Raw genomic sequence first — 18,491 nt, 5'->3', positions numbered from 1 at the left:
TAAGTGATGTAAAAACAAATTGGAAAAAAATATCTTGAATGCTGGGCACTAGTGCTCAAGCTCCCCAAGGCTCTGAAAGATCTAGTGATCATTTATGTGTAAATAACTCAAATATATACCTTTATCACGTACTGCTCTAAGTGTGTGTGTGTGTGTGTAAAACAATTTCAGCAGTTGTCAAATATTTCTATCTAGATATCCTGAACTCAGCTGCATATAGACGAGAAACTTCTTTACCTTCTCACAAAAGGCAGTCTGCTTCTTAAGTTTCTGTTTGATTTAAGGTTATCAATATCCTGCCTGACATGCAGGCTACGTAACAGTCATCTTTGCTGCTTTCCTTATCTTTGCCCCATATCCAAACCCTCCTGTGGTTAGAGGGCTTATAGAATTAAGGGAAAAGCAGCAGCATAGAGGGAAAAACACACAGGTAGTATCTGCCGACTCCCACTGGCTGGCCTATTTGGTCAGAGCAAAGGGGAATGCCCGCTCTTCCCCCAATACCTGTCTTCTGGGATCATACCTATACTTCAGTCATATTTTACCTTGATGAAATGTTCCGCCATCACCTTTGTCAGATGTGATTTTGTCTTCTCTAACAATAGGACTTAGCTAAGTGAATCACTCACTATCTTTTCCTCTCACATCTCCCTCAAAACCTACCGTCTGTAGCGCCTAGAATACACTTCATGTTTAGCTTATACTATGGTGTAATTAGGAGAGAGTGAAAGTGACACAGGCCGTGCTTCAGATCCAAGCTCTGCTGCTTCCATCCTGAGACTGAGTACAATGTGCTGTGACAAGCATTTAAACATTTCAGTATGTGATGGACTCCAAGTGAATGTTACTTTTCCTTTTCTACATTATGTGTTTATATATAATATTTCTGTACGATGTAACTCATACCACTAGCACAGTGCTTAGGAGATGGCGGTAGTGGCTTAATTTAACCCACACTTATTGACCTTGTTAGGGACCTGAACTGACTGAACCCAGGGATGTCTGTTTTCTCCCCTCCTGAACTGCTGTTACCTGTTCTGCGTCTTTCACTTTTTCTCACCTCTGCGAAAGGTGGTTGAGAAATAGAGCACAGGCTTCTTTTATTGTTGAAGGCTTCTCTACTGACGTGCATGAGAGACTAAATAGTCTGGCAAAAAATATGAGAATATTATATGGATTCCAGGAATCTCTCTAAGTTTTTATATTAATGGTAGCTGGTCAAAACCTTCTACATCTTTCTTAGATACTACTGTGGAAACTCCTTTTAGATGACTCTTTTTAGTTACTTGGGTAATCAGATTGCCCAACCCTGTCATAATTGTATTCCCAATGAATCTGTTCTGGCAATATCAAGATCAAGACTTGGGTTGGTGCTAAGGCAAGGTCTGATGAGATTTTTTCAGTTATGCTTTAAAAATAACCATATTTCAATCAAATATAATAATATACGTTATCACAACCTTATTATAAGCTACATTGGTCTCATTATAAGTTTAAAAATTCAATGTAGCTTCCAAAACTGTAAAGCATTATCAGCAGTAGAAATAACCTGTGAACATTTGCTGCCTGAAAAGGTCACTTTGCTATTAGTAAAAAGAGCAGAAGGGTATGGAGATTTATACTTTTAAAAATCTTCTCAGTTTTTTCTCATTTATTGTTTGTGCTTGGAAAGGTAGTGCCTATTTATGTCATTGACAGATTATAAAAGTGAAAACAAAATTATTGTTTGAGTATAATAATTCATAATGAAGTCTAAAAGACTTGGTTCTGAATAAAGGCCTAATTTTTAATTTATTCCTTTTGTGCAGTGATCTGTTGTCTTCTGGCATTTTGTATTGGCCTGATATTTGTGCAACGCTCTGGAAATTACTTTGTTACAATGTTTGATGATTATTCTGCAACGCTGCCACTGCTAATTGTAGTCATTTTGGAGAATATTGCTGTATCCTTTGTTTATGGCATAGATAAGTAAGTAAATTTGCTTTTATGCCTTCATTTTTCATCTCTATTTTGGAATGACCAACTGTCAATATCTGTTTCACTTAGAAGAGGAGGGAAATGTCTAAAGGGAAAAATTCTTTGCCACAAAATCAAATCTTTTGTAGGCTCATCTGCGTTCCACAATTTTATTAAAGTATATTCCCCTATTAGGTGATTGGTTAGGTTGTGTAGATGGTAAGACACTCTAAGATTCTGGACCTTTGATTTAATTCTGGTTATCAAATAGTAACTGGTAAGATCTACTGAGCATTGACTATGTTCCAAGAACCTTGTTGTTTGGAGTTCTTGTTATTTACATTTCACAGATGAGAAAACTCAGGCCAAGTGAGACACCAAGGGACTTGCTCATCGTTCCCTGGACAGAGGCAGACCTGGGATTCATGGCCCTTTCTGCTTAACTCTAAAGCCTATGCTCCTAACTACTTTGCTAACCTGTTTTATGGGAGGAATTTTATTTTATTATGCTACATAATGCCTTCTGTAGCAGGCCAGTTTTGGGAAATGATATATCCTGCTCTGAGATATATATGGCATTTGCTGTACACAAACTTCATATTTATGTGAAGTCATTACTCGAATTCACTAGATGCCTAAGCCTCTGAATTATATACCTGCTTGATGTGAAAAGTATATATGCTTGGTGTGAAGTGAAGCATTAGAGTAATCTCAGAAGAAAAAAGTGTCTAGAGGCCTTGTCTAATATTTTTTAAGGTTGTTGTCTCTGGTTAACGTGAGATCATCAAGCTTATCAGAGGTGTGTGTAAAGTAGGAATGAGTGTGTGGAATGAAGACCAGAGTCCTCTTAAACAGCATGAAGAACATTAGTGGTATACGAGTGAGCTCTGTGTCAAAGCTTAGAAAATGTTTTTGTTACTGTCAAAAGCTCCAGACAAGGAAGGGTAGGGGAGCTTACAGTTAATAATCATGTCCTATATAGAAATAGTAGTAATAGCTGTCTGACATGCATTAAATCTTAGTCATCACAAGAATACTCTGTGTTAACTAATATGACCCACATCCCAGATGGAACAGTGGCCTTGTTTGAACAGGAGGACACAGTGTATTCGTTGTGGAGCCAGGACTTTAACTTAGACCTGAATTTCAAGACCTACCAAGTTACCCCCAACTCCTAACCTACACTGTGTTGGAATTTGATATTGTTATTGGACTGATCTGTGGATCTACAAGATCATAATTGAGATTTCCATTTAGACAGCTCATCATTTACATCAGGCATGGTAGAAAATATGTCTCTCTGGTAGTTAGTGTTCGTAAATACTAATATTTATAACGAAAGAGGGAATCGTACTATTCCTTCTATTTAGTAGATGCATGTGTTAAATTCCTACTGTACGTGAGGCAGTGTGTCCTGCATACATTGTCTGTGAGCCTACCAGTAACCCTCCAAGGTAGGTATTTTTCAAAAATGCCAAAAATGAAGGTCAGGGAGACTAAGGTATACATTAAAAGATGACAGAGCTATGATTTGAAACCAGGTATATTGGTCTCCAAAGCTCATGTTTTGTCTTAGGAGCAGGATTAGAATTCTGGCATCTAAAATGCTCTCATTTAGTTACTTTCCCCTCCTTCAAATTTCTGTAGCAACCTTACATTCTTCCAGTTCACCTTCAGCAGGTTCATGAGCTCAGTTCTGCTCTGTGTCTTCTGCCACTGTTACCTGAATTTCCAGAGACAGGGTTAAGAGAAAGAAGACAAACAAAACGTAAAATTTGGAGACAGCAAATTCAAATGCAGGAAAAAAATATGTTGGTACATAGCGATTTAGGAATTAGGAAGAAATAGGAATGAAAGAAAATGAGGAGGCTCCTGTGAAGCTGAAAGTGATGCCGGCATAGTTTTTGTATTTCTCTAGATTTCTTTTTTAAAAAATAGAAAAATAACGACTATAATAGCAAAATCAATACCCATGGACGTTGGCAAAAAGATATTCCTGTGAACATTCAAATATGAGAGGGTAAGAACAAACCACTGGCAGCCACAAGACCTGTGTGGTATCACATCTGTGGGGGAGACAGCAGAGGATATGCAGCTGGGCTTCTGACAGCTTCCACATCCCCAAACCCTCCCTGAAAAGTGTGGCAGGCCAATCTGAGACAGTGACCTAAAGGGGGAGAAATTTTACAGGATCCTTGCCCTGATTTCAAGGAATACAGAGGGATAAAAATGCAATAAGATCATCAGTGCTGGAGCAATCTGATCTCTAAAAACTCTGGAAGCTAACAAGCCAGAGTTCCCTTCCAAGTTAAAATTCTGCACTGAAGAGAAAATGATGGGAGCAAAACCTGAACAGAGCAGGAGAAACACAGAGGCGATGGAAAAAGCAAGTCCAGGTAAATGTGAGGAGGAGAGCAGAGGAGGTAGAATTGAGAAATTATGGGCCCAGTCTTTCTTCACTGTGCCCACAGAGGAAGTGCCCATCCTTCCATCTTAAAATGCAGGGAAATTCATTTCACTTAAATGCGGTCAAGTCTTAAGAAAACTTATTATTTAAAAAAAGAGGAAAGGAGCAGAATAATATCCCTGCAGAAAACAAAAGCACACAAGCAAAATAGATGGAAAACTATTTCAAAATGAGTTGAAATAAATTTTTAAAAATGATAGAAGCCACAAAAGAACAGCATAAATAAGTTGTTTGAAAGTCAAGAAATATGGTAATTAGGGAAAAGGAAGATTTGAAAGCAGAGGTGGTAGAACTCAGGAAATAATTGTGAATAAAAGAGAAACACTTGAGAAATGAAGATCAAATTAAAAGGAACATAAAAACAATAAATGCAGTGGCTAATTCCACAAGACATAGAAGCTAGAAAGGAGGAATGTTTTTTAAAACCAAGGAGGAATAAAGAGGGTTTTAAGAAAAGGATTAGAAACAGGAGTTAAGCAAAGATGAGTCAACATATGTTCAGTGAGGACCTCTGAAAGCAGTGGCCAGAACAGATACTAAAAACTATAATTCATGAAACTCGCGTGAAATAAATGACAACTTGAATGTAGAAAGTGCACACAATATACTTGGAAAAACAGACATAATGGCCAACACCAGAACACAGTTTATGATGTTACTTCTAGACAAAGAAAAAACTGGGGACATCCAGACAAATCAATACAAAACAAGCAAAATTATTTATAAGAGAAAAAGTCAGCAGACTTCTTGTAACAATATTATGTTGGTTGACTTATTTACGATTCTCAAGGAAAGAAAATGTAAGACAGACTTTAAATCCAGTCAAAGTGACATCAAGTATAATGACCATAAGCGAACAATTATAAACATGCAAGAAATCAGGGAGTATAGTTACTATGATCCCTCTTGGAAGAACCTACCAGAGAACTAGCTTTAGACAACCAAAAAAGTCTACAAAACGTCAGTACAAGGACTGGTGGGTGGGCAGTAGGTATTTCTCTCTAGATTAGTACATCATGGCTGTGCTTTGAAGGTGTTAACATCGTATACCTGAAAAGGGTGAATTTTATTTCGTGTAGACCATACCTCAGGTTGCTGCACTGGTGAAGCAACTCTGTGGGGAAACAATCAGCAAAACCGTGACTGTGGGAAACTGTAGGACCGAGTATCCAGCTGACTCAACAAAAAATCGGAAGAAACAAAAAGGAGGTGTAGGAGGAACCCAGAGATGAAAAATAGACTTGAGAAGCACACCAATCAGTTGCAATGTGTGGGCCTTTCAATTCAAATGGACTACAAAAAGAAGGGAGGGTTCAGATAATATAAACACTGACTGGATATTGGATGATAGTAATCGATTATTGCTAAATAAAAAAATGAGAGAGAAGGAATTTTTAAAGTATCACAAATATTGTGTTCATAGAGCAGAAAGTCATCAGTAAGAGGAGACTTTTCAGGGCTTGGCTTAAGGGGGCTTTTGCTAAATGAAAATTACAGTGCTTGACTGGCTCCAGTTTACTTATAAATGTTCCTAACTTATAAGCCCTCTTCCAATATGACTTTTTGTTTCAGTATAAAATGTCGTAGGTTATTCATAGCTCAACCCCTGTCGAACCAGTGATATCATGCACATTTTTAAGGTATAGCGACATTAACTCGGGAAATAATTAAATACTTTCTTTTTTATTCAGGTTTATAGAAGATCTAAAAGATATGCTGGGATTTGCTCCCAACAGATATTACTACTACATGTGGAAATATATTTCTCCTCTCATGCTGTTATCACTGCTAATAGCTAGTGTTGTGAATATGGGACTAAGTCCTCCTGGCTATAATGCGTGGATCGAAGACAAGGTAAAATACAAAATAAGGAAGGTGGATAAAAAATATACATAAAATGCCATTTTAGAGGTTTCCATCTTTTGCTTTTTCGGTATTGTTTTTATGCAAGGATCTTGAGATTTATGTTTTGTTTGACCCCGCACATTTGTGATTTTTTTTATACATTGTGGATTTTTTTAATACATGAGAAATACTGACTTGTTTCTTATTAAAGTAGCTTTATTCGTGTCACTATAGATGAACCAATAATTATTGGGCCTTTGACTCTAGAAATATTTTTTCCTACATAAGTTTGTTAAATCATATCCTGGATACTATGTAATAATGAAAATATGCGTTTGCCATGTAGACATAATTTAAGTAAACATTGAAGTAAAGTTTTGTTATAACTGTTTTATATTAGCAATGACTATTTCCATTTCTGTTGTCAAGTTGCATTAGCCGTATAATAATGCAGTCATGAGACGTATATTAGCTGTTATAAAATCAGAACGTTTATTTATCAGAGATACCTCTGACCTTCAGCTATTCTATGGTCAATAATTCTATATAATAACAACTAAATTCATGACTGGGGCATAAAGAAGTCTGTTAGCCCTTACCAAATCCCTTGGGGCCAGATGTGCTTCAAAATTTAGATTTTCAGATTTTAGAAAGATGACGTAGCACGTGCAGTAGGTATCTGTTGCTTAATAACAAACTACTCCCACCTTAATGACTAAAAGCAATGCTGATTTAGTATTTCTCAGAGTTCTGTGGATGGACTAGAGAATTCTTCCGTCCGTCCTGCCGGAGCTAACTCATGCACTTGACGAAAGTTGGAGAGCTGGGCTCTCTCTATGTGATCTTTCATTCTTGGCTTCTTCCAAGCATTATGGACTCAAGGCAGCATTCTAAGAAACAGAAGCAGTATGTGCAAGACGTTTAAGGTCTAGCCTAGGAAATTGCTTAATGTCACTTTTATGGCATTCTGTTGGTCAAAGCGAGTCCCAGATTCTTGGCTTACACATATGAGACAAATAGAAGTTTTTCCACATGCTTGCAGAGAAAGATTGTTAATAATTATCTTTTGGCTTTAACAGGCATCTGAAGAATTTCTGAGCTATCCAACATGGGGAATGGTTGTCTGTATCTCTCTGATGGTCCTAGCCATACTCCCCGTCCCCGTTGTCTTCGTTATTCGTCGCTGCAACCTTATAGACGATAGCTCTGGCAATTTAGCATCTGTGACCTATAAGAGAGGAAGGGTCCTGAAGGAGCCCGTAAACTTGGAGGGAGATGATGCAAGCCTCATTCATGGAAAGATATCAAGCGAAATGTCATCTCCAAATTTTGGTAAAAATATTTATCGAAAACAGAGTGGATCACCAACTTTGGATACTGCTCCCAATGGACGATATGGAATAGGGTACTTGATGGCCGATATGCCGGATATGCCAGAATCTGACTTGTAGCAGGAGGAAAATCAGTGGGGTTTATTTGGTTCATTTTTATCAATGAACATTGGCTCTACTCAGAGAAGCGTTAGGCCTCACTTCTCAGAGGGCGATCTCAGGTGTTCCATGGCTGTGATCTTTAATTCTAACAGTGTATGTAAATTCAACTAGAGCATTCCTTTGGATTCTTTGGTTTACATTTGTGCAGAAAGAGTTACAGACAAAGTTCACAATGACTGAGGTCCACGTTTGTCAGAATTTTTAAAAATACTTTCGGTGTTTTTTCAAGTATTTTTATCTCTAAAAAACAGGTGTTACCTCAGTTTCTAATAATTTCTGGATGTAATAGTATTGGCAATTCACAAATGGTATACTTTAAAATTTATCAGTTTGCCTTCAGGGTAACTCCCAGTGTTAGAATGAGCATTTCTGTAAGTTGGTGCCTCTCAGCACATTTCCATGAATATACTGTGTAGATAGGCTGTACTTATTTTGGTAGCATTGATACCTTCTTAGGCAATTAGTTGAAGAAAACCGCAAAATATTTTCTTATGTAATAGCTGTATAGAGCAATAGTATCAAAGCATAAGAAGGCACTAATGCTGGGATGAAAGTTGAGAGTCAGAGGTGACTGGGGATCATGTGCGTGATGCCTGTATATTTTGTGTAAAATATATGTGTGAAAATCATATAAGAATGAGTCACTCAGCACTCTCAAGAATTATGCAGATTCTGCATTTTTCTATGCCGTGTGCCTAAAAACCTACTTGATATTTATTGTGATTTCAAGATTACCCATAGTATATTTATATAATATACTTGCAATGTATATAGATGTATATTACTTAGTACTCTAAGTACTGATTCGAAAACTTGAAGCAAGATGGCATTTTATTTCCTATCTTTCTGTTTTGCTTCTGTTTTATGCAAATATAAATCCTTTTTTAAGTGATTGTTCAAATTGTATGGCATTACATTTTAAGCTACAAATAAACAAAGTTAAAAAAAATGATGTTTATTTTCCACATTGATTTTCCTGGTATCACCTGAACTGGATTATCTTGCATTTCAGTCAGCAGTTAGTATTTCATAATAATTAATCATCATATTCCAAGTGGGATGATTATATTGATTAATAGAGTAACCACCACTTTAGAGATAAACGAAAAATAGAGTGTTATGGTTAAATGGTCTTCTAATGTAGTCTCACAATTCTTGAAAAAATACTTCGAGTCTCCCACGAAACTGTGTGTACAGTTGACTGCTTGCTGGGTCAGTCCTGTCTCTGAAGTGCAAAAAATTACAATGATTTTTATGACACTCTTGGATATATGAAATTGGATGAAGCAGAAGTACTCCACTGAGTGTCATCTAGTTAAAAGGCTTTTATTTATAACTGTTCTACCACTATATCAGTTATATTTTAAAAATAGCAATGTATAATGCAGCAAAGTGGGGGAGGTGGTATGCACACCATATCCATTGGTTTATTTTGGCCGAATACTCTTGGTCTACCGTAGACATATGTTAATAGACTGCATCACAGCATTTAAAATGCAATTCCATTGGTGACTAAAACTTTTAGTTTTTTTATATTATATATACTGATATATTTTGAATCACTTTAAAATTTAAAAATATCGTATGTATAGGCGATATATTCACATTATGCAGAACTCAAAAATTATAACAATTCAGTGTAAAGTAAATTTCCCTTCCAACGTTTCTCCTGGCCACCCATTCCCCACCCTTGAAGGCACTGCCGGTTTCTGACGTCTACTTCTGGAGAGGCTCTATGTATACACATTACACAAATGACAGCATTAAGTATTCTCTTTCCTGAATCTTACTTATTTTAATGAATTTATTTTGGATACTGTTTCATATTGAAGACTCAAAAATCTGCCTCCTTATTTCGGTAGGTGAGGTAATATAAATTTTGCTTTTTTATGTGTTGAAGCAATATTTTTTTCGTAAGCTGCCACAATATTAAAAAGTTTGTGGTGGGGCTGACCCGGTGGTGTAGCAGTTAAGTTTGCATGCTCTGCTTTGGTGGCCCAGGGTTCACTGGTTCGGATCCTGGGTGTGGACCTACATACCGCTTATCAAACCATGCTGTGGCAGGCTTCTCACATATAAAATAGAGGAAGATGGGCACAGATGTTAGCTCAGCGCTTATTTTCCTCAAAAAGAAAAAAAAAATTTGTGGCAAATACTTACTTGAGCTGCCAGCCTTCAGCTTGTCACAATATTACATTGCAAATAACACTATCCACTATAGCACTAACAGAGTGTTCAGAGTAGAGTAAAAGGAGAAAGGAAAAAGGTATTCACTAGTAGGTTTTAGAATGATGATGAGGAGTCATATCTTGGTGCAACGACATCTTAGGATGTAATTTTATGAAAGTATATTTGCATTTCCACGTGTTTGCGTGTATGTGCATTTTTTTAGAAAAGTTACTTTTTCCACTGAATCTTCAAATGGGTTTGTGATCCCAGAAAGTTTAAGATCAAGACGTAGTGCTTCTTAACTGTAATTATGCTTCTGAGTCCCTTGTGACCTTTTAAAGACGTATTTCTGACCTACTGAATCTGAATCCTTTTGGCATTCGATGCAGGACACGAGTATTTTTTTTTAAAACTTATTCTAATGTGTATTCTTGGTTAGGAACCATGGGTATGAAGACGATGAAAAGAAGGACAAGCGAAATATGAATCCTAATTGTCTTCAAACAGAATGAAAATGAAGGTGCTGTAACTGTGAAACTGGGGACAAAAATAATTTGGGTGGATAGAAGTTGGAATTCACATTTTAAAAAATCCTTTAAAAAGTAAAATGTCCTTCTCCTGTTGATTTTATTCTGGTCACTGTGTTTCCTGAACACTCCTCAAAGATATTCATACCTATGTCGATTGAATATGAATAAACTCAATGCCAAATATAGCAATTACGTGGATTTTTTCATAAATTTTTTGAGCCATAAAGTTTTGACAAAAAGGGCAAAACCATAAAACTCCAGAAAACTATTGGAAATATTAAAGATAACACTTTCCAAAAGCTGTCCATTACTGAGTATAGGATGTTTTTACCTTCAGGACTTAGGACTGAAGTAAAAGGTTTCCTATGTGATTTTGCCTCAAATGACTGACTCCAAAATTAGTTGATCCTCTGGTTATTCTGACATACATTTCCATCTAAAACATTGAGTTAAGAATGCCTGTCACGTGGAGGTAAAAAGAGAAGAGACTGGGACATTATCTTGTCCTAAATCCAATGTCTTTTGGATTCTACTGTTGGTTTAATGCACCATCGTCATTATTAGCACCACTGTTAAAACACACACACATGCACACCACCACCAGCAGCAGCAACAACAAAAACAAAAACGCTTGATTTATACGAGTGGCAGGAAACATGCCCTGTGATGCCCTGCAATGCCATATGTGGTGCCATGTAAAGAAAAGGAGCCCTGCCTCGTAGATTCACAGTGATACCCCAGCTGTGATTCTTTCCTTCGATCACCGTTTCAGGGTATATTTAGTTTCATAGTAAGGAAGATAAAGGTTCTTTAGAAAATATTGACATTTACATTTCTGAGAATACAATTTTCTTAGGAAAAAGCCAGTAAAAGAGTTGCAAATATCGGTCGTTTCACTGTTCTTTAAAGGAATGCTTATAAAAAGCATACAAGCAGAACATGATACCCCAGTGTACACCAATCTGAAAAGATTGAGTAAACCTTAAAATTTTCAAACATGGTACCAATGTGGCATTCATTTGATCTACTCATCACTAGCATTTACCCACGTTGATAAGGTCAGCCTGGCCCATATTGATTCACCCGAGAACACGCTCTCTTTTGTCAGGAATATACTTTTCTTCCCTTCTGTGTAAAGCTTTACTTTAATTTGAGTAAATATTAAAAGGATCAATATAAGAACATTTGAGGTCAGTTAAACCAATATCTGGTAGAATTGAACAAAGAAGATATCTTCTCTGAACAAGAGGGGGTCAGGATGGTACAATCTCTGCTAAACAAATCAAATAGAGGTTTATTCACTCTATACTTTCTTAATACACTTTTGAGTAGAATCATTCCAATTCAGCCTTTTTGTAAACAATTCTATGACATTTCATCATCTCAACCCTTTTTTCTGAGTTACTGTATGAAGTAATGCAGTGCTGACGTCGATAACCAACCAACCAGCCATTCTAAATCGGAATGTCTACACCCCGTTTCTTAAGCCAAGTGAGGTCACTGATAAACTGGTTCGCAGACTTAGATTCAGTAGAATAAATCTAATTATTTAGATAATATACACTTCCTGATCATGGGGTGGAATTTATTATCTATTTTTTATTTTTCAACTCATAGTCATAACTCATGTCCATTCAACATAGAATTTTCTCATCCAAAACTCACTTTTTTTCCAGCCTCTTCATAAAATATTTATATTCAAACAAATCCCAATCCAAACAAGTAGATTAAGCTACCTTCATGTTGAATTTTACAGTTGAATTACGATAGCAAAAACAACATACATTTTTTTCTCATGATTTTGTGGTTAATTTACGTCTCTGTGTTCTTTTAGAAAATACAGTAGTCCCTATCCTACACTTGAAGTTTTCAAGTTTTTGAAATTTTTTACATTTCCAACTTTTTCAAACAAGGCTTTTAAAACTGCTTTTCTATTTTCAGAACTTCTAGAATGGGAGTGATGAATAGAAGCATCACTTTTTTCGGTGTTCTCATCACAAAAATAAACTATAGTGCGTACAGTGATGACAAGCAGTAGTTCAGAGATTTACCCTGATTTGGCCATGATTAAATAAAAAAGCACCTGAAATTTCACAAGTATTTTGTTTCATAGGAATTCAATAGTTGTATATGATTAAGGCATAAGTAGTTCTTTATTATGATCAAATAATTTCAGGTAATGTCAAGGCCATAAAGGAAGTTTTTGGAAGAGGGATAAGATATTTTTGGCATTAATCCTATTTCTGAATGAAAATATTGATGATAATTATTTGACAATAGTCTGAATAAAATTCTAAATCTCTGTCTTTACATCATTGTTCTAGTCTTCAGAGAGGAAAGTAATTTATGTATGAATGGGTCTTTGTCTTTTAATAGAAAAAGAAGTATTGCCTGTGTAATATCATTAAAGAAAGACAGAACAGTCGGTCCTGGTCTGTTCAGAGAAAATAGGGAGGTGTTTCCAGAACTTTCCAGTGTGCATTGATAGAAGAACAGACTGTGGACCTGCTTCTCTTTCTCTTGCTGGGATAGCCACTGATCAGCCAAGCACGGCCGCCTTGTCTGTTCTTATTGATTAACTCTGGGCTGAGTTGGAGCCTATACTGCCCAGGTTTCAGATCTGTTCCGCTGGTTTCACACAAAGTTAGTACTAGGAGCTGTCACCTTAGAAAGTACCCTTAAGAGCAGTCCCATCTGAAAAAGCACAAGGGAACAGATTGAGAGAGGGTATTGCTTAGCATAATTTATGGAAAGTCTAGAAAAGTAGCCCCCACTCATTATTCATGTTTTAAGAAGCACAGTTTGTTTTAGGTAATATGGATTTGAAAATCTAGAGACTCTGCTACTGAAAATTATAGCTCAAACCTTTGAAACAGTGCAATGTAATCATTTCAGTTAAGAGCTCTAATATTGAGGCCTGGGCAGCGAGGTACAGAGAGTTTAGCTATTGCATCCCTAATCTTTGTTAACACCGTCTAAGCCAGATGTTTATAGGTTTTACCTGGGCAGCCCCAGCCCTAAGCTTAAAGTCAACCAGGTTTCCCTCAGTTCCTTCCTCTCTCTGCTGTTTCAGGGCACTCTTCCACCTTCTTCTCCTTAGTTCATATCCATTAGTCAAGGCATAAATGACTAGTAAAAGTTTTAGGTTTTAGCTCCACTCCCAGGGGCATCTACCGTTTGATAGAGAGTACAGTCGTAAATCAGCTCCACCTTTAATCCCAGAGCCCTGGGGGGAGGAAGAGGCCATGGAGAGGGCATCCACTCTACTCCCCCGCCTTTTATTCAACTACAGCAGCTTCACTTTTTTTTGTTTTTAGGTGGGTAACATTTCATTAAAAAAATAAATCCCAAGTTTGCAAGAGGCTATGTGCAAATGTTCTTTTTAATAAAAGGTATACATAAAATAAGAACATTTTGCTTGTAGAGTCAGATTTATATTTTTCTTAATACAAACTCTACCACTTGCTATTATATAACTCTGGACAATTTGTCAAGCCAATCTGAGCCTCAGTTGCCTTATTTGTAAAATGGGATTAATAATACTATCTACCACGTATAGATATTATGAGCTATAATAATACTTACATTGTTATTAATTAAATAAGTAAGGAAGATAATAACATAAAGTGCTCAGCACAGTTCCTGGCCCATATTAACTGGTAATTATATTCAGCCTTCCTCCAAAAACCTCAAGATGATCCTTCACAAGCTTGAGGCTTTCCAGAATCCTTGAAAATCCAAACCACATTGAAGTATTTCCCTTTTTTTCCTATATGTAAGGCTGACCTTGAGATACCGAGATGAATTAAGCCTCTTGATTTAGAAATGGCCAAGGCATTATATACTTCTCTTCTGTTCCATTTAAAATACATTTCCTAAACCTATGCCACGTGTAAATTACAGCCACATTAGAAAAGCCAAATATGGTATAAGATGCAACCAGTGAATGCAGGGCTGAAGATAGAAGATGTAGCCCAAAAGTCAAGAGTTAGAGTCCCAGGGAAGAAATGAAACTAAGAAGCAAAAGAAAGAATGAGGTCTGAGGGACCAGAACTTTGACTGTGAAAAGGGATACCAAAATCGCCTTCATACGAGGGTAGCAATAGTTTGTTGTATTGGCTTAAAGGAACTAAATAGTGAAGACTCTCCATGCCCTCGATAAGTATAAGATAGCCAAGATGACAGGTACATATATGCAAAGCAAGGTGGATGGTATATGGTGACAAACTCAGATCCTTCAAGTTAAACAAATTTGAGAATCTAGAGAGCATGAGGGAATGTTGGGAACTGGGCTACGTGTCTAAATTCATTCAAAATAATTGTTTAAAAACTAAGAAACACTTGCTAATGAAATAACACAAGTCTAGGGGCCAGATTCTGCTAACGGGCTGCTGGTTTGCAACCACATCCACATACAATATCTCATTTGTTTTTGCTACCGTCATGATGTCATATAAAATCTTGGGAATCATCTGGCCAGGGCGCATTTCTTCATGCACTATTATCTCAACAAGCAAATAAGAAGAACACTAAACTTATGAACTTTTTTGGTTACTTAGACAAATGCATTTACCTGAGCACATATCCATATAGAAAAGTCAGAGAGAGGAAAATATGTAAAAATGTCTCGCAAAATATAATTACGGCTTTTTTCTCGTGTCAACTGCCTATCATTTTGTGAATTCCACAGTGCTCTGTAGTGCTCCTGATATGAGACCTACAGGCGGGACCAGGAGGAAGGGTGTATTATTTTTCCAGGGCTGCCATAACAAAGTGCCAGAGACTGGGTGGTTTAAAACAACAGAAATCTATTCTTTCACAGTTCTGGAAGCTAGACGTCTGAAATCAAGCCATGCTCCCTCGCAGGGTTCTAGAAGAGAATCTGTTCCATGCCGTTTTCTTAGGTCTGGTGATGCTGGACAATCCTCAGTGCTCCTTGACTTGAAGAAGCATCACTCTATTCTCAGCCTTCATCATCACCTGGTGCTCTCTCTACAAGCGTCTGTGTCTCTTCTCTTCTTGTAAGGATACCAATCTTCTTGGATTAGGGCCCACCTCGATTCTGTAGGACCTCATCTTAACTTGATTTGATCTTCAAAAACCCTACTTCTGAATAAGGCCACATTCATAGGTATCTAGTGTTAGGATTGCCACGTATCTTTTAAGGGGACACAATTCAACCCACCACAGAGGAGGTTGAAGCTATGTTCATTTATGTTCCACTTCCCTGGTGAATATAAATCTAATACTGCTAAGAGTAATATTAAAGTATAGATTTCACTATTTTCCTTCATATTTCTAGAGAAAAATGCAGATAACTGGAACATTTAAAACTGTAATTTTGGGGACTGGCCCAGTGGCATAGTAGTTAAGTTTGCACACTCCGTTTCAGTGGCCCAGGGTTTGCAGGTGCGGATCCCTGGTGTGGACTTAGTACCACTGGTCAAGCCACGCTGTGATGGCATGCCACATAAAGTAGAAGATTGGCACAGATGTTAGCTCAGTGACAATCTTCCTCAAGCAAAAAGAGGAGGATTGGCAACAGATGTTAGCTCAGGGCAAATCTTCCTCACACACACACACACACACAAAAGTGTAATTTTGTTTTGGTCATTCTCTTAAAAATCCTTCTAAGGATATGCATTTCCCTCAGAATGAAGTTTAAACTACTTAAGATGGTAGACCTGGTTCTTCTTCTGCCTTACCTCTGGCTCATCTCTTTTCTAGCACATTCTACACCCGAACTATATACAACTGCTATATTTACGGTTCTTTGAATGTTCTAAATTTGTTCAAGTCCACTTCTTTGCACGTGCTGTTCTCTGTTTCCAGATTGCTCTCCGTTCCTCCCCATTCCTCCATTTATCTTTGGCTGGAATCACGACAGCTTTCACTTCTCAGTTTCGATGGTATTTTCCCTCGTGGACTTTTCTGCCCTGTTTATGTGCTCTGCTTACCCTAGAAACAGCACTCATCCCACTGTATGTTCAGATTCTCTGTTTCCCACATAAGCCTATAAACTCCTGAAATTCAGATGTTTTGTTTTATTCAGAATTGTATTTCCAGGACTTACATAGCCCTTGGCACAGAATAGACACGCAACATTTTTTTTTTTTTAGGGAAGGAGGAATGAGAGGAATAGGAGAGCAGGAGGTGTTGAAGAGGGAAGAGGCGTTAGCGGAGGATAAACGAGGTGTTATCGGGACACCCACACTCTCATATAAACAGGATCAAATTAGTCTGCCCCTTCAATTTGTTAAAACTCATCAAAATGATCTAACAAGAGAGGAACTGAGAATTTCTGGGTTTCTTTCTGGGATCATAGATAAATATAAAGATCTTCTTATAAATTATCTTGATCACCAAGAACCCAGGAGTTTGGAGTTAAAAAACAGGGAACAAGGTTGCCTGGGTTCAAATACTAGCTCTGGTACTTAGTATCCAGATGACTTTGAGTAATTCACATACTTTTCCATGCCTCCTTTTCATCATCTGTAAATTGGGGATGATAACAATTCCTAACTTATAAAGTTGTTGTGAGAATACAGAGGGTTAATGTACGTAGAATGCTTTGTACCTAGAACAATGCATATCAAATAGTACATGTCACATAATGTTAACTATTATTTTCAACATTTGCTTATTTTATCCAGTTTTTCCATATGGATTAGCCAGTCATGTTAACCAGCCATGGTTTAAACATTAAAACGAGTGTTTTTACCCACCCTCAACACTAATGCTCCACTGTTTTATTTCAGTTTTCCAATAAATATACTACTGTAATTCTGATACAAATTCAAAAGACACTAAGTGAGAAACAAATTTGTAGAAATTCTATATTGATTGGCTTAAAGGGGAAAAAATATATGAGTAAAGAATTTTTAAATGTTGTTTTGTAGTCAGGAAATTAACAAAATAAGCAAAACAGTAAATGAAGAGAATAGAGTATATGAACTGAATCATATTTTTAAAATTTTATTTATATTTCTCTCCACTTCAAAAGAGGTGTGCAAAGGGGTTAGCCCCGTGGCCGAGTGGTTAAGTTCGCCCACTCCACTGCAGGCGGCCCAGTGTTTCATTGGTTTGAATCCTGGGCGCGGACATGGCGCTGCTCATCAAACCACGCTGAGGCAGCGTCCCACATGCTACAACTAGAAGGACCCACAATGAAGAACATACAACTATGTACCGGGGGTCTTTGGGGAGAAAAATGAAAAAAATCTTAAAAAAAAAAAAAAAAAAAAGAGGTGTGTAAAACCACTGTCATTCCAGTATCTTCCATAAGAGGGCAGTAGTATAATTCCATATCAATAGGTTTTCAAGTGCTCTCATTTATGTCTAAGTAAAGTGACAGAAATAATTGCTGCTTTGGAAGCTGTATATTTATGTAAAAATCTTGTTTTTATGGCTTAAAGCTTTATTTTTTATACCCTTATGACCATGTAATTATAAAATAAAATAGTTTTATTTCTCTGTAGAAATAAAAGCTTTATAAAAATATAAAAAGACCAACATAATTGATTCTTAAAAATAAAATACAGATAAACAATGGTTATAAATCCTTTTTTCCTAAATGAAAGCAACCACGAAGAAAATTAACATAATCTATTGATATCCAGTAACAATTCTGGACATTAGTAACGTATATTGGAAAACACTATTCTTTTATTAAAATATAAGTAGTTGAAATATATTAGCCAATTTTTCCATCATTATTTCGACATTTATTTTGTGTGTTTGTGCACTAATGTGTGTATGATGCCATGAATCATCTTTAAAAATAAATAGTACCTCCTTGAAATAGTCTAACAAAATAAACTTATTCACATTATTAGGTATAATATGCTTGCAAGCCTGCAGTATTTTTCATTGCTGTAAATTCATAATGTTTTTTGAGAAGAAAATCTTCATGTAGTTTAATGGTAACTCTATAATTTATGATTATGATTGAGGCATACATAAATTCTTGAAGAATATAAATCTGAAGAGTGCTAATGCTAATATTAACATGAACTGAACTTGATATCAACA

General features: G+C 36.7%; 1 protein-coding gene across 7 annotated transcripts in view; it reads left to right on the top strand.

Annotated features, from left to right (window-relative positions):
- The window catches only part of SLC6A15 (solute carrier family 6 member 15), a 52,161-nt gene extending 41,516 nt beyond the window's left edge, over positions 1–10,645 (top strand). For all 7 annotated transcript variants that reach the window (XM_070254541.1, XM_070254538.1, XM_070254539.1 and 4 more), the window contains 3 exons: positions 1,809–1,968; positions 6,115–6,277; positions 7,348–10,645. In XM_070254541.1, the coding sequence (XP_070110642.1) occupies positions 1,809–1,968; positions 6,115–6,277; positions 7,348–7,719 (695 nt within the window). In that variant the 3' untranslated portion in view covers positions 7,720–10,645. The remainder of the gene's footprint in view (positions 1–1,808; positions 1,969–6,114; positions 6,278–7,347) is intronic.
- Positions 10,646–18,491: the final 7,846 nt, after the last annotated feature.

The sequence above is a fragment of the Equus caballus genome, chromosome 28, assembly GCF_041296265.1.
Source record: "Equus caballus isolate H_3958 breed thoroughbred chromosome 28, TB-T2T, whole genome shotgun sequence".
NCBI classification, from domain to species: domain Eukaryota; kingdom Metazoa; phylum Chordata; class Mammalia; order Perissodactyla; family Equidae; genus Equus; species Equus caballus.
The sequence above is the reverse complement of the archived record's forward strand: the minus strand, read 5'-3'. Positions and strand labels throughout refer to the sequence as shown.